Source organism: Xyrauchen texanus, chromosome 47 (assembly GCF_025860055.1).
Source record: "Xyrauchen texanus isolate HMW12.3.18 chromosome 47, RBS_HiC_50CHRs, whole genome shotgun sequence".
In the NCBI taxonomy this organism is placed as follows: domain Eukaryota; kingdom Metazoa; phylum Chordata; class Actinopteri; order Cypriniformes; family Catostomidae; genus Xyrauchen; species Xyrauchen texanus.
Genome location: NC_068322.1, coordinates 14,746,965 through 14,774,651, shown reverse-complemented (window position 1 = coordinate 14,774,651; position 27,687 = coordinate 14,746,965). Strand labels below are relative to the sequence as shown.

Below are 27,687 nucleotides of genomic sequence, written 5' to 3'. Positions count from 1 at the left end.
GAATTATGATATATTCAGGAGAGAAAGTGTCTTATCTCTGAGCTACAGTGGTGGTTTGTTGTGAAACATGCCAAGTTTCACGTCAAGTGTGTGTGCAATGCTACAAACACACAAACTACTGTTGTGTGTGTATGTTTGTGCAAAACTATTTGCATGATTTATGATTACTCAACACCCATTTCAGTAAAATTAGCAGTGGGTGCCTTTGTCTCTTTATTTTTCTGTATCCTATATACACACACACACACACACACACACACACACACACACACACACACACACACATACAGTACACACGTTTTTTCTAGCTAAATGAGGAAATGCTATTGACGTATATTGTTTTTATATTATATTGACTACAGACCAACCCTCTGTCAACACTATCCCTTTCCTTAAAATAAAATAATTTATATCTATTTAACTTATCTTGAAATATCTATTTAACTTATAAATAATTTTTCCAATTGAGGATGTGCCTTGATGTACCTGAAGGGAGGTTTTTACACTGCAAAATTTTATTTTTGTCACGTTTTTTATTATAAATTTTTTATCGGTTTAGTGGTTAGTTTTTGTTAACAGTTACAACTTTTAATTAAAAAAAAAAAAAAAGCAGTAGTATATGTTGAAATTAATAAAAATAAAGTATTTTTAAATGTTAGTTCATGCAACCAATGTAGTTAAAAGGATAGTTCACCTAAAAATGAAACCCTCACCCTCATGCCATTCCAGATATGTATGACTTTCTTTCTTCTATTGAACACAAATAATTTTTTTAGAAGAATATCTCAGCTCTGTACAATGCAAGTGAATGGTATCCAGAACTTTGAAGCTCCAAAAAGCACATAAAGTCAGCATTGTAGTAATCCATAAGACTGTGGTGGGTTAATAAATAGCCATTCGGTTTTGGATGAAAACAGACCAAGATGTAACTCCTTTTTGCACTATAAATCTTGACTTCAGTCTCCTTGTCAATCATGCTTTTCATCTTGTTTTCAAATGTAATCGAGCTTGAAATTAAGATCCTACCTAGAGACTGATATTGTGAAAAAGGAGTTATATTTCTTGTTAAAACGTAAAGCTAACAAAGTGTGAGGTTTGTGCTTAAAACAAGAAAAAGCATTCTAGATATAATTAAAATGTAACTCAACATATAAACTTATTATCATAAAATAATCTTAATCATGTCTTGTGCAATTTTGCTTTTCTAGTAAATTTATCTTGTTTAAAGGATGCCTAGATATTATTGTTGTTAAACAAGACAAAAGTACTTGTTTAGAAAATAATATTTTGCAGTGTAGCTACATTCTGGGGACAGATTTGTCTGCAAAGTTGAGCTATAGTAAACCCTTTATTGTTTTTATAAGTTATTGCTTAATCACCTGCTTGTTTACTTTTACCTATAGAATGTAGGGAAAACTTTGTTAAGTCTCCAGTGATTTGGCTGCTGCAAATCTTGTCACTCCTGTCTTTTAGTTGGCAATAAACATATTTGAAAAAGAGAAGGAAAGCGAGATGAGGGGTTTTGAAAAAAAATTTGCAGCTTGGACTCGTCTCTGCTTTTGTCGAGATGGAAGCCGTAGGGCTTACTGACTCACTGGAAGTCACTTGTTTAGAGCTAATGCAATCATGCTGTACTATTCCCTGCATTCCTTCATGCAGAGCCAGCGAAACAGAGAATCCACCTAAAGAGATGGAGTTACATTTTCTCATCGGCTTTCACACACCATGAGCTCTGTGTGTATGTGTGTGTTTCTGTGATTGATGGATAGCATTTTCTCACTAATTTGCAGAGGAGTTAGATTTAACCCACCTTCACCTCATTCTACTCTCTTTCTCTCTTTCCCTGTTTCATCCATCGTTCATAGAGAGTGATCCCACTCTGGGGAAATCTGTTCAATCGTTAAAACAATCTCACTCCTACACTACAGCAAGCATGTGTGTATGTGAATGGATACAGTACATGTGCTATTTTTGGGTTGGGTTATATATAGAAGGAATTATATTGCATTAATTTGATTTACCCTTAATTTAATCCTTAAAAATATCTTATTTAAATGAATAATTAGAGATATAATTGAAGACCTGCACTTGCAATGGTAATCTACAAGGCAATTAAGGTACATTAGCAGGCCACAGCTAACCAAGTGTGCTCCTTTAAAAAGTGTAATGTAAAAGCAATTCATAAGAAACAAATATTTACAAAACTAGTGAGCTATTGAGCCACAATATGCAGAAAAGATAGCATTTAGAAAATATGACAGCAAAAATTAATAAACACACCAAATGAGGTGGATCATTTATGTGTGTCTCTCGGAGTGTGTGTTATGGGTAATGGTACAAAGTCTCTACATTAGAAGCTCCGTATTCAGACATTTCATTAGCATTGAAGACACAGGGTTACTTCATAGTCTTTTCCGGCTATTGCTGGATGTGCATTCATTGAATTACTGCATGATTTAGTTTCTGTAAGCCCTTTCCCTCCCTGGCTGCACTGACTGTAAGTAGGGCTTTATGCAGATCACTTTCGAATTGATGGTGGAAATACATTTATCACACCAATTCCATCTCAGCAATCACCTCGAACTCATTGTTTTTAATGTATGAATGCAGCACTTTTAATTTCATTCTCTCTTTTGTCCCTCTGAAGGCCACTTCTCACATGTGTCGGTCAGTGATGCAGAGCGAGGTAACCATGGTGACGACTCAACACGTCTGACTCCTGACTGCTCGCCTCCTTCACCTGATACGGCCCTGAGGAACATCGAGAGAGTCATACGCCCCCAGGTACACACAAACACACGTGCACAGTTGTTCAGTCTATTGTGTTGTTCTAAACTCAAGGTTAATGGTGCTCTTTAAGATAAAAACGAGTCTGGTTGTAACCATCATAACATCTGTGTGTGGGAGTCACACAAACATACACACAAAGAGCTGCACTGTATCTACACTGAGATACTCCGCATTCTTCATCTTAATTATACAGCTATTTTAAATATGCACATGCCTGGCAGGCTGGTTTCTGCTCAAACGATTGTCGTGTGCTGCATCTTCCATCTTGAAGGTTTTTATTTGATTACAGTCTGTCACAGTGTAGTAAAACCAAGCTACAGTTTGATCCAAAAAGGTTTTTGCACTCTTAAAAAGTCACAAACATGAATGAATGTCTTTGCATTAGATAACAAATACGTTGCATTTATGTTTAAGAAACATTGCACAAGCACATTTTTAAGCAAAACATTTTAAAATAAGAGGTGTTAGATTTTAAATGGAAAACAATACATATGCTTCTCAAAATTAAGACAAAACGGAACACCTTTATGATCAGAAGTCGCAGATATCAAGTAAGAATATTCAACATCCGATCTTGGAGAGCGGCATTACTTCTCATGTGGTTACTCTGCTAGAACACCTCTTCTTACATCCATTAAAAATGTAATTGAGATCAGTTGGTTAAAAGTAATTGCAGAAATGGCTAAAAAAAAAAAAAGAAAAGTTCGTGCATCATTTGTTTGGAGATGGTTTGCTCTTGGTTTGATTTTTTGTATCTAATGCAATGAAATTCATATATTTTGAAGTGTGGCATATTTGTATACTGCATCACTTGATAATCTCTTTCCGTCTCTTTCTCTCTGTTGGTTTCTAATTATTCTGTTAGAAGAGACTGAAAGGGCTCTTTGTTCATCCCTTTCAGAGCGCTCGGTACATCCTACCATAGTCATTTTTGTCCTCTTTTCGGTCTGCCACAATCCCTCGTTTATCTGCATTGGCCCTCTGTCGGGCCGTGCTGCCTGCATGCTGAGCACCCACAGGATTAGATAGAGACACAACTGTGCACATTCTCTCCCACTGTCTCCAACAACAGGATGCTACACAACTACACAAAGTCCCAGTCAGGGATCCTACATGTGCTGTGAGCTTTCATAAAGATTTAAATCCTTATTTGTAACATCAAACTGTGCTTTAGAGCCACAAAGTGCAGTCCATCTTCAACTGGTGGTGAATCTCACTCTCTCACTCTTTTTAATGTTCACTGGTCATTTCAAGTTAAGAGTTTAGTCCTCTTTGAAGATTATTATACATTATTTTACTGTCCTAAAAAAGTACTGGTATCGGGGTAAAGTGATAGAATAAGATAATAATACCATAGTACTTTGATTTAAATGTACTGCATTTACTGTACTGCATTATATGTTCCGAACCATGGTTGTTAAGGGTTCCCACGGTTATGCAAAATCTGGAAATTTATCCAGCAAAAGTGTGTTTTCAAAGCTTAGAAAAGTCATGGAAATGAATAAAATTTTAAAAGTCATGGACATGTCTACATTTTTCTACTAATGATCTGCTATAAAACATTTTAGTGGCTAGAACGTTTTTTTTGTGTGTGTAAAATTTACTCACAGGGCATAATAATCTTATTCATTATTCATTATTTGTGAGCAATTTTATGGAGTTCAGCCTTTTCAATGGAGTTGATTTAAAATGATTCGTTAATAAATCAATCTATATAAAAATTATTTTATAAATCCTTATACAATAATCCCAAATGTCTGTAAAGGTCATGCAAATTCATTGGTAAAAAAATAAACATGGTATTATCATAGTACCATGTCCAAAATTATCTTTGGTACTTTTTGTGATAGTAAATTGAATAATGAAATATCCTCTTAAATGTTCCAATCTCTTGTTGCTTTAAGATAACACTTATCTGCGTAACATGTGGCTTTTTTAAAATCCTTTTATTATTAAAAATTCCCATCCACCTGCACCTTAATACAAACACAACTTTGTGCCAAATTAGATTTGAATGTCCATGAGATGTAAGCATTGTGAATTTTTTAAAACCAGCAGTCTGTATTAATAGTGTACACTCACACAGATGTGTCTGAGCGCTCATCACTGCTGAAGCGAGCTGCTATCAGAACTGATGAGAGTTCCAGCACATTGGGCCAATTGGCCAATGGGCCAATCCAGATCCTCAGTTGCCTGATCCCAGAGAAGTCTAGTCACGTGTGATAATCATGAGCTCCATCCAGGTGTGCCTCTCATTTCCTCAGGGAAAGATAAATCCCCTATAAATACATCTAAATCCCAACTTAAGGCACTATTGATGAAGTGACCATTCATGTGCACCCATATGAATTACTGCATGTATAAGGGAGGTGTAGCATAGTGGTTAATGACCTGGACTGGTAAATGAAAGGTTGAAGGTTCAAACCCAACGTGAGATAATCTTTGAGCAAGATGATTAATCCTGGTCTAGGGAAACTGCTCATGTAATTTAAGAAGGCACCACTCCTATGGCAGCATAGCACACTGGACATTGCTAAAAGATTATTTTCTATTCTGTTCTATTTTATTCTAGTACAATGGATGTGCGTGTAGCTCATGTTTACATGAATTGCAAAACTGCGTAGACGCACAGACATGTTTTTTCGGTGTGAACGGCCCTAATGTCAAACTCACATATATCCTTTGTGATCATTCCTGGAATACAATGCTAGAATGCATTTCTTTGAGTATGCATCCAGGTTTTGGAATATAGATATTGTTGTAAACCTGCAAAATGAGTTTTTGCCAGATTTAATGTCTGTTTAACAAGGCTGTCCGGTCAAGGTTTGATTCTTGATTTGCATCAGCCTGGCAGAGGACAATGCATAATTTAATTAGTTAAAAATGTAATTAACCTTTGAAACCAGAAAGACACAGGCAAATGTGTTCTTTTGTGTGCATGTGTGTGTGGACAGTGGAGACTCGTGAGCTATAGAAGCAACAGAAAATCCTCTCCATGCATCCTTTGCTGTGTTCTCACACGCAGGCATGCACGCACACACACAGCTGAGTCAAAGATTGTATGACCTTAGTCACCATGTGCTCTGTTTCCTTTAATTCTCTCTCTTTCTCTCTCAGGTTGTGTAATACTAACAAAATAAAAACCTGAAATATCTGGTTCAGACCTGTTCTGTTATTATTATAGCAAATTTAGTGCCATTTGGTTAAACGGCTTTAAATAACTGTGCTAATATCTCTGATACCAGCTCAGGCAAACAGAAAAATAACGTGTTGAGTCTTTCCTAATAAGTGTACTAACGACTTCAAGAAATAGCCTTTCTTTACCTTTCTGGTCTGCATGCATATATCTATAGATGTGTGTGTGTGTGTGTGTGTGTGTGTGTTGCACAAGGTTTATCTGTTTTTAAACCCAACTGTGATTAATTTAGTTGTAAGTGGCTCTGATAAGCTCCTTGCCCTTTCTGACTGTGCAGGATGCTGGAAAGTGTTTGATAACAAAACCCTCCTTGAGTGTTTCTCTTGGCTGATGGATATAACAAAACCAAGCCTGATCTCTCGAAAAATATGTGACTATGGCGAGGTTTGGGCAAAATATGTGTGTCGCTAAAAGTGAGTTTTAAATCAACAGAACCCTCCCTACCCTAAACCTTAAAATTAAAACTAACCGATAGGGTCAGAAAAAGCAAATGTGAGATAAAAAATGTTTGCATTTTGTGGTTTCAGCACCAGTGTAAAGGGATTAATGGAAAGGAGGAGGCGAGAACCGGCTTGACGATATAAATAATATTTTAATTATTAACTTAACCAAAAAGACAAACACACACACACACACACACACACACAAAGGTCTCTCGCACGGCCAACCCGGGTCGGCCTTTATCCCTCTCGGAGGCTTGATTAGCCTGATTAGGGGCCGGGTGTGTGGAATCATGACCCGGCCACGCCCTCTGCCCTGCCACAGCCTCTTGATGTGGAGTGCAGCATTTGGACTAAATTCACAAACTACAAAGCCACCTGCCTGCTAGTTCTCACTCATAACAGTTGTGAAATTTAAATCCAAAAAGTAAAACATTTGCCTGTGGTGCATGAGGGATGCAGTAAACATGACCTGTTGGCTGCTACTGGAGTGCTATGTTGGAGAGTGCCATCATGACATCATGATGCATCCTTCTCCGCTTTTTATTGACCTATTGAGTTTGTGTGGGTATGTACTTGTGAGAAAGAGAGGGGTCAAATTAGGAAGTATTTAATTGACAGTGTGATCGGCTGAGTGAACTAAAACCAAGTGTAGCCCACACACACACTCATCAGTGACCATTGTACTGTGTGTCTTTTGTTGAAATCTTCCAATGGGCTCTCGAAGCCCTGTGGTCACAATATTATTCTGCATTCTCTTTTTAATGGCAGCTCAGGAATAAAAGATAATTTCATGCACCCTGCTAGATGTTGTAAATCCCTTTGGCAGTCAAAATGTAGCCCAATTGATAAAGCAATAACAAACTAAACAATGCATATTGCATATTTCATGGCCGCGGCCCCTCGAGTTTGGAGTTGTCACACTAATCATGCTAATATCGTAGTGCCTCATGTTTGATGTGGGAAAACACAGCATGAAGCAAATACAAACTACGTAATAGAGAGCTTTCTCATTTCCTTCTTTTATTTGAATAGGGTGAATACAGGTACACTAAGGAAATTCAGCTTAAACTTGTATGGGTTAGCACTGATGCAGACTTCTGGATCCTGACATCTTTTGCCTGTATTCACGCTATTTACCTCTCTAAGATTATACCTTCCACACTTTTACTCCCTTATTTATTTTCCTGACCATTTCTCCTAAGCATCACATGTCATAAGTTGTTGTAACACCCTGCAGTCTGTTTGATTGGTACTTTAAGGCATCTCATTCTGTAATTAGCGGCAGCCCCTCCTCCTTTGCTGAGTCCACTACTGCCTTAGCAACAGGAACAACAGGAATATTTGGTAATGCTTTTGTTATTGCAGTGCTCCATGTTCTTGAAGCTTTGCCGCCGTTGTCATGGAGATGGCAGCTGTGTTGGAGTGAAAGTGTGTGTGTGTGTGTGTGTGTGTGTGTGTGTGTGTGTGTGTGTGTGTGTGTGTGTGTGTGTGTGTGTGTGTGTGTGTGTGTGAGATAAAGAGAGCAATGTCAAGAAAAAAACATGTCAAGAATGTTGATAGAATTGTTGCTCTACACATCAAGGTTGTTCAACACCTCCATCTTTATCTGGATGAATAAACTGTCAGAACTGCTAACAGTTTATGGCACTCAGCATTATGACTAGCCTTGAAAACATGCTACATTTTCATGTGAATCATGGTACAGTTTCAAATTCAGATCCTTTCCCTCTGTGACTCAGAGTGTTCAATTGAAGAATATAGATTTCAGAAAACCTTAAAACTGGTTCCTCTTTTGCTTTAGCATCATGATACAGAGCTTATAAAATCTGATGAAGAGAATGTCTTTATTTTGTAACTTTGCATACTGAAGGTCAGAATATTAAGTTGGGAAACTGCACAAAGAAATATCTGGGTTATTTTTCAAACCAAAATATAAGCTAAATTATATTTAGCTCATTTTAGTCCTTTTTTAGAGATTTTTTGCATTGTGACATTATTTTCATGACAATTTAACACATTTCCCCCCAAATTCTCATTACCATAATGTGAATAAAGCTCATTCTCACAATCATAATACAGTAATGAAAATCATCCTGTTTGTAGACAATAATTTTTTTTATTATTATTAATAAAAGGAAAGTTCACCAAAAATGAAAATCCTCTCATCATTTACTCTCCCTCATGCCATCCCAGATGTGTAAGACTTTCTTCTGCAGAACACAAACAAAGATTTTCAGAAGAATATCTCAGCTCTATTTGTCCATACAATGAAAGTGAATGGTGACCAGAAATTTGAATCTCCAAAAATCACATAAAATCAGCATAAATGTAATCCATAAGACTTATGTGGTTAAATCCAGATGAATGGAAACAGATGAATATATAAGTTATCTTTTAATATAAATCTCCACTTTCACTTCCTTATTCTCCTTCTTCTGTTTTTTTGGCAATAAAAAAGGTGTGCATATTGCCATCTACTGGTCAAAGTGTGAGATTATATAGTAAAAAAGCACTTAAATATTGATCTGTTTCTCACACACACTTATCATATTGTTTCAGATGTGGATTAAACCACTGGAGTTGTATGGAATACTTTTATGCAGCCTTTATGTCCTTTTTGGAGATTCAAAGTTCTGGTCACCATTCACTTGCATTGTGAAGACCAACAAAGCTAAGATATTCTTGTAAAAATCTTTATTTGTGTTCTGTAGAAGAAATAAAGTCATACACATTTGTGATGGCATGAGGGTGAGTAAATGATGAGAGAATTTTCATTTTTGGGTGATCTATCACTTTAAAATCAGATTAAATAAAATTCAGTATCTCAAACACAACCATGATCTTTAAATACTTAATTATTATTTTTAGTTTTTTGGTAGACACTTATTCAGAAGTGAAATTCAATTAATTCATTATTTTGAGATTTTTGTTTTATTAGATAAGAGTAAAGTGAATTCAAGTTATACATAATCAGTATATGGATTCCCTGGGTAAGAATAATAAGACTTTTGCATTACAAAATACAGAATAAAGTGGGGTGCTTAATTTGAATGAAACTCACAGTGCAAATATGCTTAAAGGAATGTTCTGGGTTCAATATTAACCTCAATAGACAGCATTTGTAGCATTATATTTATTACCACAAAACATCATTTTGTCTCGTCCATTGTTGATAAAAAAAAAAAAAGCAATGTGTGATTACAGTGAGGCACTTACAATAAAAGTGAGTGGGGACAGTCATTAAATATTAAAACGCACTATTTGAAAATTATTGCCGCAATATGTGGGGATTATTGGCGTTAACATGATTTACATGAATTTAGTGTAATAAAATTGCTACCTCACCTTATTAACCTGTTACTATAACACACACATCTACTGGCTCTCACCATGATGGGTGTCTTACTGCTAATGACTCCGTCATAGCAGACTTTAGTTCAATTACAAAGAAAGACATGCCTTTTCATCTCAACACACCCACACCCACTATTGGATATAACTTTTTTGGTTATATCCAACATTACTATTTCATTGCCAAACCCTATAAGCCATTTTATCACACTAAATCATGTAGAACAAAGATTTTATCATACTAAAATCATGTCAATACATTTATTGTTGATGTATTCTAGCTTTAATTTTGAAACGGTGAGTATTATATTGATTACAGATTGGCCCCATTCACTTCTGTAAGGCAGGTGCCAGTGAGTCTGGGCTACTCCTCGAGAAAGCAAAAGGCTCTCATGAGAATTAACATCTGAACTCTCTCTTGCTTATGTAACAGCAACATCCGAGATGCAACAAACTGTGCAGCTAACACCTCCCTTCTAAAGTCTCTTCATCTCACTCCTCCTCCTCACTTAAAGCTCACTAAAAACCTATGCAATGTGAAGTGTGTACAAAAAAGTAACTATAACATGTTTGGTATCATTTAAAGTTTCTCAGTGCACCTGGTAAACTGGTCTCATCCTCCCAGCCATAATGAAAAGCAAAAAGAAGTAATAAAATATGAGAACTGTGGTGTGCCCCTTAAAGGTGTGCCCTCCCCCAGATCCTCAATACCTCCTGTATGTAAGGAACCCCCTCAATAGGGGACCAAAATCTAATTATAATGACAGACACCACCATTTGGTAAGCATATTGAATTATCTGGGTATTTAATGAGATGTGACACATTGCTCATGGTTATCTGTAGTCAGATGATCTGACACAGTTTACTGTGTGTAATTTATTTCAGGTGATTGCAATTCGAATTTCTTATGTTTTGATAAAATGTCTAACTTTGACTTATCACTGTCTGATTGGAATTGATGAATTGATTATGTTACCTGGTCAATAAATTGTCAACATTTGATATTATTCTGACTGACATTGTGTTTCCCAAACAGATTAAATGATTCGTATGTTACCGCAAGTCTGCGTCAGATTAGTGACGACTAATATTTGGCATCGATTCAAGTGTACTTGGTTTGCAAAGACAAAAAGGGAATTTCCGTTTAGAACAGCAAACGCTGCTTGACCAATCTAAATTCGGGTGTGTCTTACCTCTGTTTTGATTTGATGTTTCTCCAGATAAGTGTACGTGGGAAACCACGCATGGCCAATCCAAAGCTATTATAAGAGAAGTTATGTTGGTCAACTTACATCTGTAATAGTGGCCGTGACCTCTACTGAAGAAAACGTTGAGTTAAATTCAAGTGTATGCAGTTCCATGGGGCTATACTGAAGTATCTTTGATTGTGTATATGTGAACGTGACCGATCTCAGGTATATAGCAATTACCTCTGTTTGATGATCCAATACTGGCCGCTTGTGATCGTGAGACCCGCGGTGTAGAGAAAAACATGCAAGGACCTCAAAGCGACATAGTTTCTTAATCTAAACGGGTAAAATATAATTAAAGGAGTTAAAAGGAATAATCATACATTCGCTCACTTTTAATGATGCTCAGATATCATTAAAAACCTTTTTCATTTATGGAGTCAGATGAAATAACGAGGTAATACATAAGAGAAAATGTATTTCATTTAATCTTGCTGTGTTGCATAACAAGAAAGACAGTAACGCGCAGAGACCTTCACCCGTATTATTGGAGACCATCATTGGACCGATAAACGGGCTTACACTTCCATTGGAAATGCCTTACTGTCCGTTATCACGATCTTTGCTCTTTTTTTTTTTTATAAACAAGGGATGAGTCATTTGTTGTGGTAATCAACATTATGTCCCATATGCCGTTGATTAAGTTTAACTTGTTTTGAACCTGGAACATTCCTATAATTGTCGTAAAACAGGCTTCATCCAATATGAATGTTTTTCTATTGATTTATGGTGAACCAGACATATTCTTGACAGGTTTAATTTTCATTTCACTCTTGTATCCTTCTACAGAGAATTTAGCCAGCACTCACTGTCGGTCAATGTGATTGTAATTCCTAACAAAGATGAGCATTATAAAATCAATTCTGAATGAGATATGTGCTGAATGTGAGCTGCATATGTATTCACACTATTGCCTTCCTGAATGTGCTGAATGCCCCACTGGGAGGCGAAACAGTCGCATTAGTGGCATTTATTGCCCCGCCATCCCAGAGCCCACTGCATAATTATCATAATTACCATCCATAAATTAGCACACAATTTCTCACTCTGCACTTGCTCGCTGAATAATGGGTATTGTAATGAGGGCATAGTTAACATGCAGACACACACATTCACATGTACACAGTTTTACCAGGTGTAGATCCTATTCGTCTCCTCTGATCTCCACCCAGGGCAGGAGTGCATGGGGTGAATCAGTGACTGTGTGTGTGACCCAGAGATAGATAGAGTGATGTAGATCATCATTAGAGGAGACAGTGGGTGTGTTGAGATGAACAGGCATGTCTTTCTTTGTAATTGAACTAAAGTCTGCTATGACAGATTCATTAGCAGTAAGACACCCATCATGGTGAGAGCCAGTAGATGTGTGTGTTATAGTAACAGGTTCATTAACAACTGTTCTGAAACGAGATGTTTTAAACAACAAAATTAAAGCTGCTTGAATGTGCTTATTTGGAGAAAGAAAACTGAAGCAGATGTGCAAACAGTCAAATGCACACACAGATACATTATATGCCCTTGTTTTTTTACTGTATTGTGTCTCATTTTGCTTGTAGTAACTCTAATAAGAAGGGTTCCAATGGTCATGGAAAGCATGGAAATATTCTAGAATTTTAACATTGTGATTTTCTTTAAAAAAAGAAGTTACAATCTTTTTGTGCTAAATATGGATAATTGTTGACAGAAAAGTGGCTCAATGTAACATTTTTAACCCAAACTAATTATAATTAATGATATACTAATTAACAAAATACTGTCCTTGCTTCTTAAATGCGCATGTGTAATAAACTTAACCATTAAGTTTTTAAAAAGTTTTCAAACATGTTTGTTTTTTTTTGGCTATGTGCATGTTGGTATACCACCTGAATTTGATGGGCCATTTTTTCTTCTAGGTTTTTTTTTTTTTCAATTTCTATAATATATATATTTTTTAAATGTTTCACTGCTTGTTTTTTAAATAGTAATAATAACATATTTATTTTTTCCCAGTGATTTTAGCTTTTAAAGAAACTGTTAATTAATTTATATTTTTACTGTCCACAGACAGTTACACCACTTCGAAATTTTCACTTTAACCACCAGAAAAAAATATAAAAATGACTTTGAATGTAGAAATTGAAAGCATGTTCATCAAGTGTATTCAAGTAATTGTTTTGTGTGAATTGCATTTTTTTTTTGTTGCTTTTTTTGAATAACTTTTTACTTTTTTATAACTTTTTTGTAAAGTTTGTTTTAAGGAAAATCATGCATCCCCTGATTAAGAACATTTGTATATATATTTTAGTACTATGACATGATGTGAGGCACAGAAGCATCTTTTGAGACTTGTAAAGAAAAAACAAATTGTAGTTTAGAGTGAACAGGTGGGACTTGTGTGTGTATGTGTTGTGTGAGAGACAGCAAAAGGTGGTAAAGTACACAAGATTCATATTGTATTATTTAATTTAGACAGAAGGAAAATTGATTTGAGTGGGGCATGATGTGAAGTGAAGAATGACAGCAATATCCAGACAGTCAGGGAGAAGAGACTGAGCTTCTGAATTGATACATTCTGTAAAATATAAAGTTTGCATATAATTAAAATAACGCAAATGTAATTTCCTTTATCAATATTTTAACATCCTTAAAACAAGATATATTTAAATATATGGCAGTATATAAATATACATTTCCTGAAGTGAAGTAAAAAATAAATAAAAAAATCAGTTTTGCCTCTTACAATTTTATCGTGTTTCACGGATGTTTAGATATTTGTTCTGGAAAACAAGACAAAAATAAAAAATTATGTTTGTAGAGCAATTATTCTTGCTCTCATCCTCACTCTTAAAAGATGTTTTTACTTGGATCTCTTTTGCTCTTTCTCAAAGCCGTGTCTTCAATTTCTCTCTCTCTTTCTCTCTCTCTCTCTCTCTCTCTTTCTGGCTGTGATTTTCTCCTTTCAATTTTTTTTCAAGCGGAGCCAGATTTCTGCCAAGTGCATGTGTGTATGCGTCTGTGTGTGAAACTGTGTCACTCTAAAGCACACACACACTTAAATCAGAGAAAATGTATTAATTAATTTGGCATCTTTGAAACCTGTGATGCAACAGGAAGTGAAGATGATGCTTATATAAGGCTTCCTGCTGTTACACAACTGCTTGACTCTGCACATAGTCATCTTTTTGTTGATTTCTCTCCATGTCTCGCTTTGTCTCTTCCTCTTACTGAGCAATATGTATCGCACATCAATTCCACCTCCTACTTGCTTTTTCAAAACTTTCCTCTCTCCTGCAGACAAACTCTATTGCATTGTGCACTTGAATGTACTGGATGGATGCTCTTGCAGAAATAATTGTCATGGTGTTTTTTCTAGTGCAAGCACTATTATCATTGCTCATTGTTAGACCCTGACCCTGCTTAAAACAGCCTAGCCCACCCTGCTTACCAGAGCCCTTTTCCATTATGCAGAAACTTTGATAATATTCTGGTGAACATAAACATCGATTTCCTCAGTGAAAAGAGATCACACTGTCTCCAGCTCTAATTATCTGTAGTTTAATTTTAAACTTAAACATTTATGCATTTCCGCCCTTTTTCGCATTTTCCAGTAATTTGATACACTCTTTCTTATTTGGCTGCAGCAGGCAGTAATTGCATTTGTTGCACATCATTAGTTCCTTAGATTTAGAATTTACAATTCAGATAGAATTAGCCAAGGGTCTTTTGCAGGAGAACGTATTGTCCTAGCTAATATTTCAAGTTTCCTTTTTAATAGACTAAGTTTAAAGTTAACTTTCTCCTCTCTCATAGCCCAAGCAACGCACCTCGCTGTCCTCCTCACAAGACGTCCAGAAACCCGTGCAAAACCACAGCGGTGAGCCCTCTGAGGTCAGCTCCTCGCTCGGCTACGCTAGCTTCAGCACCAGCACACCCGCCAGTCCTCCCATCAGCCCGGCCAACTGCTCGACGGGATCTGCAGAAGACTACGGTCTCACCGGTACAACACTCCTTTCTTTCTTTGGTGGCTTCTTTAATCCGGTTTGTCTGGAGGATATACAGTATGTAAACGCTTACTGTTTTTTTCCAAGTCGAACATGTTTCTAAATCAACATCCTTCTTGGTCCTAAAACAATATTCTGATCAAAATGACAGCCTCAGTCACCATTCATTTTCATTACAATTAAAGTGAATGTTGCCACAGGCTAAAATTCAGCCTACCATTTCCTTAGCAAATCTGAGAACAGGTGAAAAAAATCTGAGGAGGAGGACACTTAATAAAGTGTCCATTTGCTCTCAATTGAATCTAATTGCTTTGGTAATATTTGAGATATTAAAGAGATCTATAATTCCCCCCCTAGCTATGTTATTTTCAGACTGGGTCATGACGATTTAAGAAATGCTGAGACTTAATATTCATAAGGGTTCCCAAAGTTGAGAGATCTGCTTGAGCATCTCTTAATAAAAAGGGTTCGCTTTGGGATTTATAATGTCTCTTCACATCGATGGTTCCACCATGGGCATTTCAGTCAGTGGGATCATCCAAACCATTGGTATCATCCATACCATCCCAAACAGACATGCTGATACCAGCAGGAGACCTCCCTCTTGACTGGCTTAGAGTGCTTGTGCCAACACCAAAGTGATTCCTGCTGCTTTCTGCTGATCTGCTGTAAAATTGACCATCAAACCATATTTAAATGGCATCAACAGCATTTTAAAGTGCCATTCAACTACTCAGCATGCATAAACGCACCAGGAAACCAGGAGTGAGCTGTGCAACTCTCAGTTATGGGTGGGAATGTACCCAGTCTGTATTCAGAGGGCGACACCAGGAGGTTTTAAACAAGGCCTAACATACCAACTCAGCAGAGTTTTGGAAAAGACTGGGTTGTTGACAGGGCTGCCATTTCCTGCCTGTCATTTCCTCAGCATTCGCCTACAGCACTGCTGGCGGAGTGGGCAGTTGATGCTGTTACCATGGCGATGTCATCCCTGGTGCTGAGGTGAGGGAGTCATGGTTATACTGCTGATGTAATGATCTGCATTTTTCTGCCACTTATGCTGCACATATGCTTGTCTGGCACCTTGGTCCCCTGACACATGCGTTGTGAGAAAACAGCGATGCAGGGGGGAGAAAGAGACTGTAAAACTGAGATTGAGAAACTAGATATTTAAATTTTTGGGGAAAATGGCAGCCATATTTAGAATGTTCTCTGGCAGACAGGCTAGCAATTTTTCAATTTAAACAAGCAGCATAAAAGTACAGCTTCTGTCTACTTAAATACGAAAAAACCAAAATCTCTAAACGGTTGGTCAAGATTACAATCAAAGAACATAAACTGAGCAAAAAAGAAATGTCCTCTCACTTTCAACTGCTTTTTTCAGCAAACTTAACATGTTTGCACCAGATTTGCTAGTTCTTGCAGTAGATGTTACCCCACTCTTCCACCATGGCACTTGCAAGTTCCAGGACATTTCTGGGGGGAATGGCCCTAGCCCTCACCATGCAGTCCAACAGGTCCCAGACGGGCCATGACAGAACACTGACTTGCGACTCGTCTTGGGTCATGTCAGGATGAGCCTGCAGGAAGGGTACCACATGAAGGAGGAGGTTGTCTTCCCTGTAATGCACAGCATTGAGATTGCAATGACATTTTACATTTACATTTATTTTGTTTTACATGATTGCATTTGAGAGATGCTTTTATCCAAAGCGACTTACAGTGCCCTTATTCCAGGGACAATCCCCCTGGAGCAACCTGGATTTAAGTGCCTTGCTCAAGGACACAATGGTGGTGGCTGTGGGGATTGAACCAGCAACCTTCTGATTACCAGTTATGTGCTTTAGCCTACTATGCCACCACCACTCCTAGCTCCACGCTTTACACTGCATCTCATTCACCCATTCACACACCAAAGACATTAGAGCTGCCATGCAAGGTGCTAGCCTGATATTGGGAGCAACTTGGGGTTCAGTGTCTTGCCCAAGGAAACTTCGTCATGTGGAGTCATGTGGGCTGGGAATCAAACCACCAACCCTGCGATTAGTGGACAACCCACTCTACCACCTGAGCCACAGCTGCCCCAATAAGCTCAGTCCGATGATGCTGTGACACACCGCCCCAGACCATGACGGACCTTCCACCTCCAAATCTATCCCTCTCCAGAGTACAGGCCTCGGTGTAGCATTCATTCCTTCGGTGATAAATGTGAGTCTGACCATCACCCCTGGTGAGACAAAACCGTGACTGGTCAGTGACGAGCGCTTTTTGCCAGTCCTGTCTGGTCCACCGAAGGTGGGTTTGTGGCCATAGGCGACGTTGGCTGTAGGGTGTTCCAATTGCTCCTATTAATTTTAATATCAGTTGTCCATCTCTGCTAATCTGTCTCTGGTTCTAAGTCATTTTAATTATGTCACAATGTGATTGTGAGGGTGTTCAGGGTGGTTGCAAGGGTGGTAATATAAGTTTTTTTGGATGTTGCCATGTGATTGCGAGGGTTTTCTGTATTAAAGATAACCTTAATTATTTTGCACTTAAAATTCCAATCACATTTTATTGTCCAAAAAGGGAATTTTAAAAGACAAACCACTTGACTTGATGTTTGTGTCTTTTCTTAGTTGCCGTTCACACCAAAGGCATCTCGATATGCATTTTTAACAGTTGAATTAAATTTGACAAGCTGTCTAAAAATGTGGCAGAGAAAAGCAGCAAGATTTAGCACCGGGGTCAAAAGAGGTCCAACTAGAGCATGTTTGCATAGGAAAACAATTGAAAAATAGTGTGGACTGACGCAAAATATGCATTTGGTTTGAACGGCCCCCAGCAGAGGTTTAGCCTGTTGCTATGTGATTGCAAGGGTGTTCTGGGTGGTTACTAGGGTGTTGCTACTGTATGTGGTTAGTATGGTGTTCTGAATGTTTTTGTCATGTTGCAATGTGGGTTTTATCTTGTTGCTATATGATTGTGAGGGTGTTATTCATGGTTGCTAGTGTGTTGCAATGTAGTTGCTAAGGTATTGGTTTTAGCATATTGCTATGAGATTGTGAGGGCGCTTGCCTTAGCAAGCAACACCAGTGGTCTTATTATAAGAGTCACCATTTTGTCACTTGTATTTCAGATATGGAAACAGATGGTAAAGAATATACTGTCTACTTTTGTAGAATGCTTTTAAAAATGTTTTACTATCTTCTTTACTTTCATGCTGTTGGGCTAAGCTGTCAAACTTTTCTATCCTTTCTAAACTCAGTCACATTTATAGATCCCAACGGGTGCCATTACTTTCATCAACGTCACTCCTGAAATCATCTTCACCTGTGGATGTCAGTCAGGAGCATCTGGAAGCCCTTAAACTAAAGCCTCAACTGGCCTGTTCATTAAACAACTCTCTTTGGCCACATTACATGTCATTCCCTCTGTACAAGATAACCAATCTCTTAAGGGTGGATAAAGGTGATGGATAGAGGAAGAAATATTGCTGTAGCATACAGAAAATCCTCACAGCCGCTACAGGGTAGTTTATATCTCCCTTTGCCAGACCTCTTCTGTGCAAAGGACCTTTTCATCTCAGTCATTCTTCAGTCAAACAGGGAGCTTTTGAAATGGAGGTGTCCTCTCCTCTTTGATGGTGGCTCCCTGATGGTCTGCATTAATACACGTGTCCTGTGTGTCCCACTGTAGTGGGATCATGGCGTTTCATGTTGTTTTGTGGTAGAAAAGTTATGTTACAAGGTACCAGGTTAATGCAACAGGTGCTTTAGTGCATGAAATAATCACTGGATTCTTCAAAGTTTACCAGGAATGGGGCAGCAAATATATATCTTTTTTAAGCTAAGTAGTAAGTTAAATAGTTATCCACAAGCAGAATTGTATGCTCTGCTTTGTTTTTTGAATTATGTCTGTGAAATAATCAGCAATCATCACTTTGGACTGACAGAAATTCTGATCACAAAGACTACACACATTTTCCACTTTTATTGTGGTCTTTTGCAAATACTGCTGCACCATAATTTTTATTTATCTCGTCAATTAGTGTATTATCTGTTTATCTGAATTATTTGTTTAAGTTAAAACCACCCCCAAAATGGCACAAATAAACTGTAAAAGTTGAAGATTCATGTCCAGAATAAGCTGAAATGTGGACCACACTATTTGACCTTTTTTTGTTTAATCAAAAATCCAGCTAGGTATGACTTGGTAGAAGGTTCCAGTGAGTTCTTTGACTCAGTCTTGAGTGCTTTGCTAGTATTTTGCCTTCTCGCCTGAACTGGAGAGAGTTTTTTGGCTATCAGAATAATATCTTACAGTGCATCCCTTTGATAGCACCTTTATTTAATTCTGCTGGCGCACAAAGTAAAAACAAAAACGCTGTCACTGAAATCACATGTTAGCGTGTCCTCTGAGAGGCCAAAAACATGAATTTCTTGCTCTGTGTTGATTGAAGCCGCGGATCAGAGTTGAAATCAGAGTAAAGGCATTGAAGTCCTCTCTGTGTGACTCCAGGAATAGATCTCACATTTTCATGCTTTTGTTAGCCACATCTCCCTTGTTTCATCTTCCTCCTCCACTTTTTATTAGCTTTATAAGGTCCATTGTATTGTTGCTGTGGCAACTACATTGAGTGAGGAATGCATTGTAGTTTCTTTGGCATGCCTTTTATAGGTGATAATGTGAAGTTCTATAATTTCCCTACAGTAGATGCAAGAGATACAGAGAGATAGATAGAGAGAGAGAGAGAGAGAGAGAGAGAGAGAGAGAGAGAGAGAGAGAGAGAGAGAGAGATCAGAGTGTGGTGGAGACAAATTCTCATCACTTTGGGTTACCAAAGGTGGTGTATTTATATCCAGCTGAGGTTAGTGCAAGCAGTTTTGATTTGGTGTTTATAACTCAGGAATGAGATGAGTGAGATTTCTGTGCTGTGATTCGCTCAGGCCTTTCAGCTGCAAGATACAGTCAAGTTGTTCTCCTTTTGGTATAGTGTAGGTGGAGCTCAAGGCATGATTTTATTTGTATTCTATTTTTTATTATTATTATCTCTGTCGTGTATTATTGTTTGTGCACTGGAAGCTTCTGTCACCAAGACAAATTCCTTGTATGTGTAAGCATACTTGACAATAAAGCTCATTCTGATTCTGATTACCCTGGGGCTGCATCCAAACACCTGTGAAGTTAAACTGTGATCAGTATTAAAAATGGCAATATTTAATTTGCAACACAAAGAACAACTTCTCTTTTAAAGACTGTTTTGCTCAATTCATGCTAGCCTCAAGTCTGTGAAGTGCTTTTGCAAGTTTGGAAATCATATGCAGCCTTCAATTAGAGTTTTATTTAACATAACGTAACGTAATTACAAGTTCTGAGCACATGAATGACCAAGCTCTTTTGCATGATACCCAAGTTGCTGACTTGTGACGTTGAAAGGGACGTGTCCACATGCAAAATGACGCAAAGCCATTATTTAGCAAACTTATTTCAATATATGTGCTCTAATAATATTAGTTTGTTATTTATGACATCATATACAGTAATATAAAGCTAATGACTCTTTCAATCATAGTTTGTTTTATACAAATTAATGTTAAGGTTTTTCTAGATACCAGGCATTATTAACAATAAAACATATAAAGTCATGTAAAAGTGATGCAGATGTATTCACATATGCTTGTTCACTGGCACAAAAGAAAAAAAAATAGCTTTTGTTGTTTTGTTTAGTCTTTATTCAATGTATATTCTTTTAGTTTGCTTCTTCTGTTTTTTTGAATGTGTCATAATGCATAGGAACTTCTTAAGTGCACTTGAAAGCGGCAATAATTAAATGTGTGTAAATATTTTTTTCTCTCTTTCTCACTTATAGAGTTCAAGTATGCATTAATGCGATTGATGCTTCTTCTTTTTACATCAGTTGATTCACTTCCATTCTTTTACTGTCACATAGTATGATATGAGATGTGAAATATACTGTAGTTTGTATCAAGTCCATCACCCCCATAACCTGACAAAAGCCCCGTTCACTCCATCAATGACACAGAGTGACAAAGTTGCACAATCTCATACATTTTCAATGAGAGCACAGTGACTTCCAGCAACATGAGCAACAGAGACCGTTGGTGACAAGATAAGGGCGTTGTGAGCAACACAACTTGATAACAGTTTAACTTCAAGCAAATGATGATCAACATTCAGGAGCGACTACCAATGAAAGTGAAGACAGCAGAGCTCACGTAATCTGTCTCCGGTGAGATAATGCCGTCGACTCGAGTGCAGGGAAGATGTTCAACAATTCAACATTTCTGTGAGCGATTTCACTTTTATGTATCATTTATCTGTAACCGCATACATGGACATGGATTTTTAGAGGCAAAATAACTGATTTCCTTGTCAAATTATATTTATATCTTAGTTTTACCAGCAGGATCATCTGTAATCAGCATTTCAAAAGCTACTATTGCCAGATGTGCAGTCCGCCAATAACGTACAGAGACTTCATTTTATAGAGACTAGCGAAACCAAACAACAACGTCATTGGGGGTGTGAACGGGGCTTAAATGAGTAGAATTTTCTGGTGAGCTACAGCTAAATTTTGTAATCAACATTTACAATTACAAGTTATTGTAATACAATACCAATTTTTTTCTGCCATGATTATTGAAATGGCACACCACCAATTGAGTTTCCCACTGGTAATTACAACATTGTGGTGGTGTTCATGTGCATTCATCTTGTAAATATGATCATTCCAGCTTGATTTGAAAGGTACCGCTTATTTCTGCTTGAATGGGGAAAGGCTGAAATATCCAAAACGGTTTGCCAAGCTTATTTTAAAGAAATGACAGAAAATATATTTTGCTTATTTAAATCAAGTCAGGTTAAAAACAAATATTGATCAGGATGATACAGCGTTCTTTTTAAAAAAGCCCTGGTGATGCCTTTGCCAGTAAGGCAAACCAGGTTGATGGCTATTTTACGTAAAAGGTGAGACTTTCTTTCCAACAGCCCCAATGTTGTGCATGGTTTTTACCTGATGGACACTTATGGTGGTCACCATATTGATGGAGTATAAAGTTAGGTGTGTGTGAACCTGTTCCATGCACCCATGCAGACATAGTGTGTGTTCTACCTCTCTTAATGAGTCCGTGTGCTAACGGGGGTTCTGTGGCATAATTAAAAACCATCATTCCATTAAAGAGAGTTTGATTAGTGAATCTTCATGAGTGTGTGTGTGATGTGGGTTCCCCAGTGTTCAGCCTCCAGCAGAGATTTTAGAGATCAGAGTCCTGTGTGCTGATTGGAAAGATAAAAAGTTTAGCTTTTTATCGTTTACATGCAGCGACTATACTACGCTAATTATATTTTCTATCCCCTAACCCTATCTAAATCTTAATTTTCATTTAGACAAAATTAATGAAGTCATGTTCCTCAAATGGTCCCAACAATGTAGCAAAACGTGACCCAAACAAACACATATGTGCTCTGACAACTGTGTAAGTGCTCACACACAATCACATGTGTATCATCTGAACAGTTTTGGATTCTAAAGAAACACAGATCCAACGTCACTCCTCTGACAGTGCCCCACAGCACTTGTCAATGCTGGTCGCTGTGGATATCTGCAGTGTGAGACAAATGGATAAGCCACAGCAAATTCAATATTCCATAATTGTTTATGATTCATTCTTCGGGCATACAGAGATATTTATATGGCAATTCCATACAAGGAAGGGTATATTAATGCTCATAACATCTCTTCCTGTTTTGCCAGTACCACCCATGGGAACTGAGAAAGAAAGAGAGTGAGAAATATTGTCATAGACTCATTTTAATCCATGTGCATGTAGATGCAGGGAAGGTAGCTATAAGATCTTCTGTGATTGACAGCTCTGATATTGTTCTGCGGCTTTTAATATCTGAGCGTGAGTCAAAGACATGCACCACAGAAAATGAAACAAGATTTTACCAGACGTTGTGCTGAACCCTTCTCTTCAAACATAACCTAACTTAACCCCTCATAATGTAGCCAAACTCACACGCTTTGCTTTATGACTGTCTTTGGGCTACACAAGTAAATAATGTTTCTGGAAATTGATGTTAATGACACTACAACTGTTTTTTGTTTTGGTTTAGTTTTTTCAAAGATTTTATGACTAATGTATTTAGTGGTTTTGCTAAAACAGTCATCACTCTTCTTGCTAATACTACTTGTGATTATTTTAAACTTAACTAATCCCACATATGGACACAATTGATACCTCAAATCGCCTGGACTCCAAGTCTCTATAGGCCCTTTTCCACTGACGTAATAAAGCCCATTTTTCCCCGGCACTAATACTTTTTGTTGCTTTCGCACCAGAGGAACTATAGTTCCTTGAAGCCATTTTAGGGGACATTTTTAGCTCCTACTCCAGGGTAGATACTTTTGGGGCATATAGGAACTGTGGCAGACTGTGGGAGGTGCTGCAGTCTATGACACACATAGCATTGAGAAAGGAGAGAAGTCCACAGCCGCCATTAGGAAACAAATTAGCAGCTAGCTTGCTATTCTAAGGATTGCACTAATTTTATAATTCCCTCAACAGAAATATCATTTCTATCAGGTAGACTTGGAGACTTGAGTGAGATTTAAGATAACATTTATTTGATGAGTATAAAACAGAAAAGTAATGTCTCTCTTTGGCGTAGGCCGTGTCTGGGGAAGTTGTACTCGGAACCGTCATATCCTGCCTGAGATAGGAGGAAGGGGCGAGGAGCCTACCCCTGAGCAGGACGGGACTCAACTGGTAGTGGTGGGGTGGTGGAGGTTGCCGTGTTAGCACACTGAAACAGCAATGTGATAGATTGTGAGCAGACTTATAAAGCGCAATGGCTTACATGTGATTGGCTGGGAATTACCCAGCTAATGGTGCGACGATGTACAGCTGCTAGTCTTCCCTCTAGAACTAGGCTATTTAAACGAATAAATCAATCTGATTGGCTGATGAATCTGACAATCTGACTTTAGTTGCCCATTCATTTGCACTGTTCAGGGATTCTGTGGAAATTCTGAAAGCCTGACGGGGTGGAGCTCAAACTCACATGCTGCTTCTATTAACGAGCTCGACTATGGGATTTGTGAAACAGTTGTCAGGCTACGCTTGGAGGCATCAAGGAATATATTCTGACTGGATAAATTTTAGTTTTTCTCTGTTTGTCTGTAGATTAATTAAGAGTGGAAAGCGATTAAAAATACATTGGCAAAAGGTGATTGAGAATGAAAGGATGGCATGTTAGGCCAACAGAGAAGGCTTTGCTGGCCCTGTGAATTCACCACTGCTCAATTAACTATGGATGATTTCTGTAGTTTTGTATTTTGAATAAATACCAAACCTTAAGTATGAGCAAAAGTAAAAGTGATGCTTGTCTGAAGATTTAATAAGATTGGTGACTGCAGCTCTCTCTCTCTCTCTCTCTCTCTCTCTCTCTCTCTCTATGTGTGTGTGAGCCACTGTGGGTCTGGCAGGATTTCTGGCCCTATTTTTGGCAGCAAATGGGTGCAGTTCAATATGGCACAGTAAACATTTGTTAACAAGCAATTAAACATGTGGCCTTTAATCCACTGGAAAAGACAAGCCATCAGCTTGTGTGTGTGTGTGTGTGTGTGTGTGTGTGTGTGGCTGATTCCAGTCAGAAACAAAGCAAAGTCCATTATACAATTTTCTTTCTACTGTTCTTAATCATTACTTCCTCTTGTATCTATAACCCCACACTGAATTTTATTCTGAAATTTAAACTACAACACAAGACATGCATTCCTACACATAATCTCCAACATTTACACATCCTTAGCATGCTTATCAGGATATCTCCCAGTCTCTTTCTGAAGCTATCTTCTATATGACAAGGCATGACAGTGCTATGTGTGTGTCTGGGATTGAGTCTGCACACAGGTGAGCACGTATGAGTGTGTGTTTTAATGCACTGCAAGAAACATCACTGAAATGCTATGTGGTGTAACAGTGGGTCTAACAGGTCTCTGAAAAGGGGAACCTAGATGTAAATGAACGTGTGTGAATGTTACCTTAGAGGTGGGACATGTGCATGTAGCTTCTCTTTCAACTGTAACCTTTCCTCATAAGATTATTCCCCATGGATCAGTTGCTGAGAAATCCTACTGGCTGTTTTGCTGCCTCATACCTGTTTTGTTATAGTAAAAACACAAGAGAGAGGTTTTGGATGGGTTTCAAGAACGAGGTAGGTGGTCTACCATTATTGCTGCAGATGTTATTTTTAACCATAGATGTTTCACCAAGGTGATGTTTAATGGAGGGAGGAGAGATTTTCAACTTAGGAATATCTACTCTTCATTTGACCCATGCTGAGCTTTAGATCACTGGCCTGATTCCAGCTGAGATTCATTCTTCAACCTCAGCCCAGCTTGCATTGCAACTCCTGTTCTGTTACTCGCCATTGTTGATGTTCTCTTCCCTGCTGTTAACTGCTTGTTCTTGAGGAGCTCTTCAGCCCAGAGAGTGCAGAAAGTCTCTAGAAAACCTCTCATCTGGGTACAACTCCTCTAATCTGCTCTTGTTTCCAGGAGTCTAATCATTAATAGCCTGGAAACTAACCATGGCTTGTTATTCAACAGCTTTTGCACTCCTTCTATGCAATTTTGCTTTTTTATTTGTCTAGATGGAATGGCAAGAATCATATTTTTCCAGCCCATGTTCTCTGCCTCACTTTTTTAAGTGGTGTTGACACTTACAGTGATTTAATCACTGGTGGTCGCCAAGTTGTACTGAAGGTTAATAGCAGGCTCTCCTACTTGCCTGCTTTCTTCAAATGTATCATGCATTGGATTATGTGAGCTCCGCTTTTTGCGCTTCCATTGCTGGTCGCATCCAGGGGATCAAGATTTGCTGCTCTTCCCACTCTGTCCAAGTATGGCTGCATGGAAGTACGAGGAGTTAACACAGAACAAAACCATTACCCTAACACCATCTAGTTATGGAAGTGGTCCTGTAAAAACATTTTTTGGAAAGCTACTTAACTAAAATAACAAATTCATAGGTTTTTCCAGTGACTTTTCCCTGTCTGTTGTCTTGGATGTTAAAGCTCAGGATAATCGCTTATCGACTTATTAATCACATTATTTACCTGCAGCCTTAGAGTGATTAGTAACATGCTGTTTTCATGTCAGACGATTGGCTCAAAAACGTCTGTTGGTCCAACGAGCAATGATGGTAGATTTCAAATAGCTGTGGTGGCCCTGTGCCAGCTATGCTACTGTCATTACTTTGGATGTGAATCCAATCAGATAGCTTTCTCCAGGTGTTATATACCATTTCAGTTGCCAGAGTTTCTCATAATACTGTATGCGTCTTCTATAAATCATAGTATGCAACCCAAGCTGTCAAATTTGTATGCTTTGCAGTGGTATAGATTCCTTACTGCTGACCTCAGATCAGCCTTTTGTACTCTAAATTGGCTTTTGATGCTCTCTCTGCTGTGCTCAGATAAGACTTCTGCTGAGATCCCTCTGATTCTTTACCCACTCTGTGAGTTCAGATGGTGCCAGAGTCAGTCTTCAGTAGATCTTTTTCTTTCTTACAGTCTTGTTCTCTTTCTCTTCTTTTTCCTCTCTCCCTTTTGAAGGCCAAGAGCTTTCTGCTCATGGTTTTAGGAAACCACAGTGCTGTTTCCATGACTACCCAATGTCAACTATTGCTGTTGCAGCTGCAGGACTGAACTGAGAGAAACAATATAAAGGGACCGAAATGAAAAAGTTAAAAAGAGTAGAACACATTAAATCAGTGTTTCCCAATTTTTTTTTAATCTAATATACCAGCATAGTCACATAGACTTTATTCACGCCAGCGCCATCTTTGATATTTAATGGGAATGACAATGAGGCTGTGAGGGATAGACTTACCATATCTTCAATGGCATGAATGATATAAAACTGTATGAAGCTCCTAGATCACATCTGATTTCCCACAACTCATGTTGTCTGGAGTTCTTTGTATACTGAATGTTCTTGCATGGATATTGTTTCAATGTTTCATCCACGGAACAATCCAAAAACACTTTAAAATGCAATACAGCCCTTTGAAGAGACTGTAAGTCTATCCCTCACAGCATCGATGTCATACCCATTAAAAATCAAAGATTGCGCTAGCGTCAATAAGGTCTATTAATGAGGCTCAAGTACCTCATCATCATCACAAACCAGAAATCTGTTCCTAATAACTCATATTATTCTCGTTATCATTTAGCATTATCATTAATATTAACTTAAACGTATTAACTTAATAAGTCACCTAAAAAAAGACAATGAAGTCTCAAGTAGCACATACATTATATTCTTCTATGAGTTACGAGTGTCATCCACCCAAATTTATTAAACTTGCACAAATTATTTTTTTCTTTATTTAGAAAGTAACATAAAAATCAAGTTGGACATCAAAGCACTAAACAATAACACACACATGTCCTTTCACAATGCAGCAGTATTTGTTTTTTTATATCAACATGATTGCTAGACTAAATTACATGATTTAGTGTTCAGATTGTTACATTACAATATGTATTTATTTCACCATTACATCATCCCACTAACTGTCTGTTGTATTGCAACTTGGTTTGTGACTCCCCTCAGGTGCAGAGGAGAGAATTTCTAACCTTGGATCTCAAAGCTACTTCACACATT

At 37.8% G+C, this 27,687-nt stretch overlaps 1 protein-coding gene across 4 annotated transcripts in view; it reads left to right on the top strand.

Annotated features, from left to right (window-relative positions):
- Positions 1-27,687, top strand: part of LOC127638898 (ankyrin repeat and sterile alpha motif domain-containing protein 1B) — a 187,726-nt gene that overhangs the window by 95,266 nt on the left and 64,773 nt on the right. For all 4 annotated transcript variants that reach the window (XM_052120632.1, XM_052120631.1, XM_052120633.1 and 1 more), the window contains 2 exons: positions 2,648-2,784; positions 14,821-15,007. In XM_052120632.1, the coding sequence (XP_051976592.1) occupies positions 2,648-2,784; positions 14,821-15,007 (324 nt within the window). The remainder of the gene's footprint in view (positions 1-2,647; positions 2,785-14,820; positions 15,008-27,687) is intronic.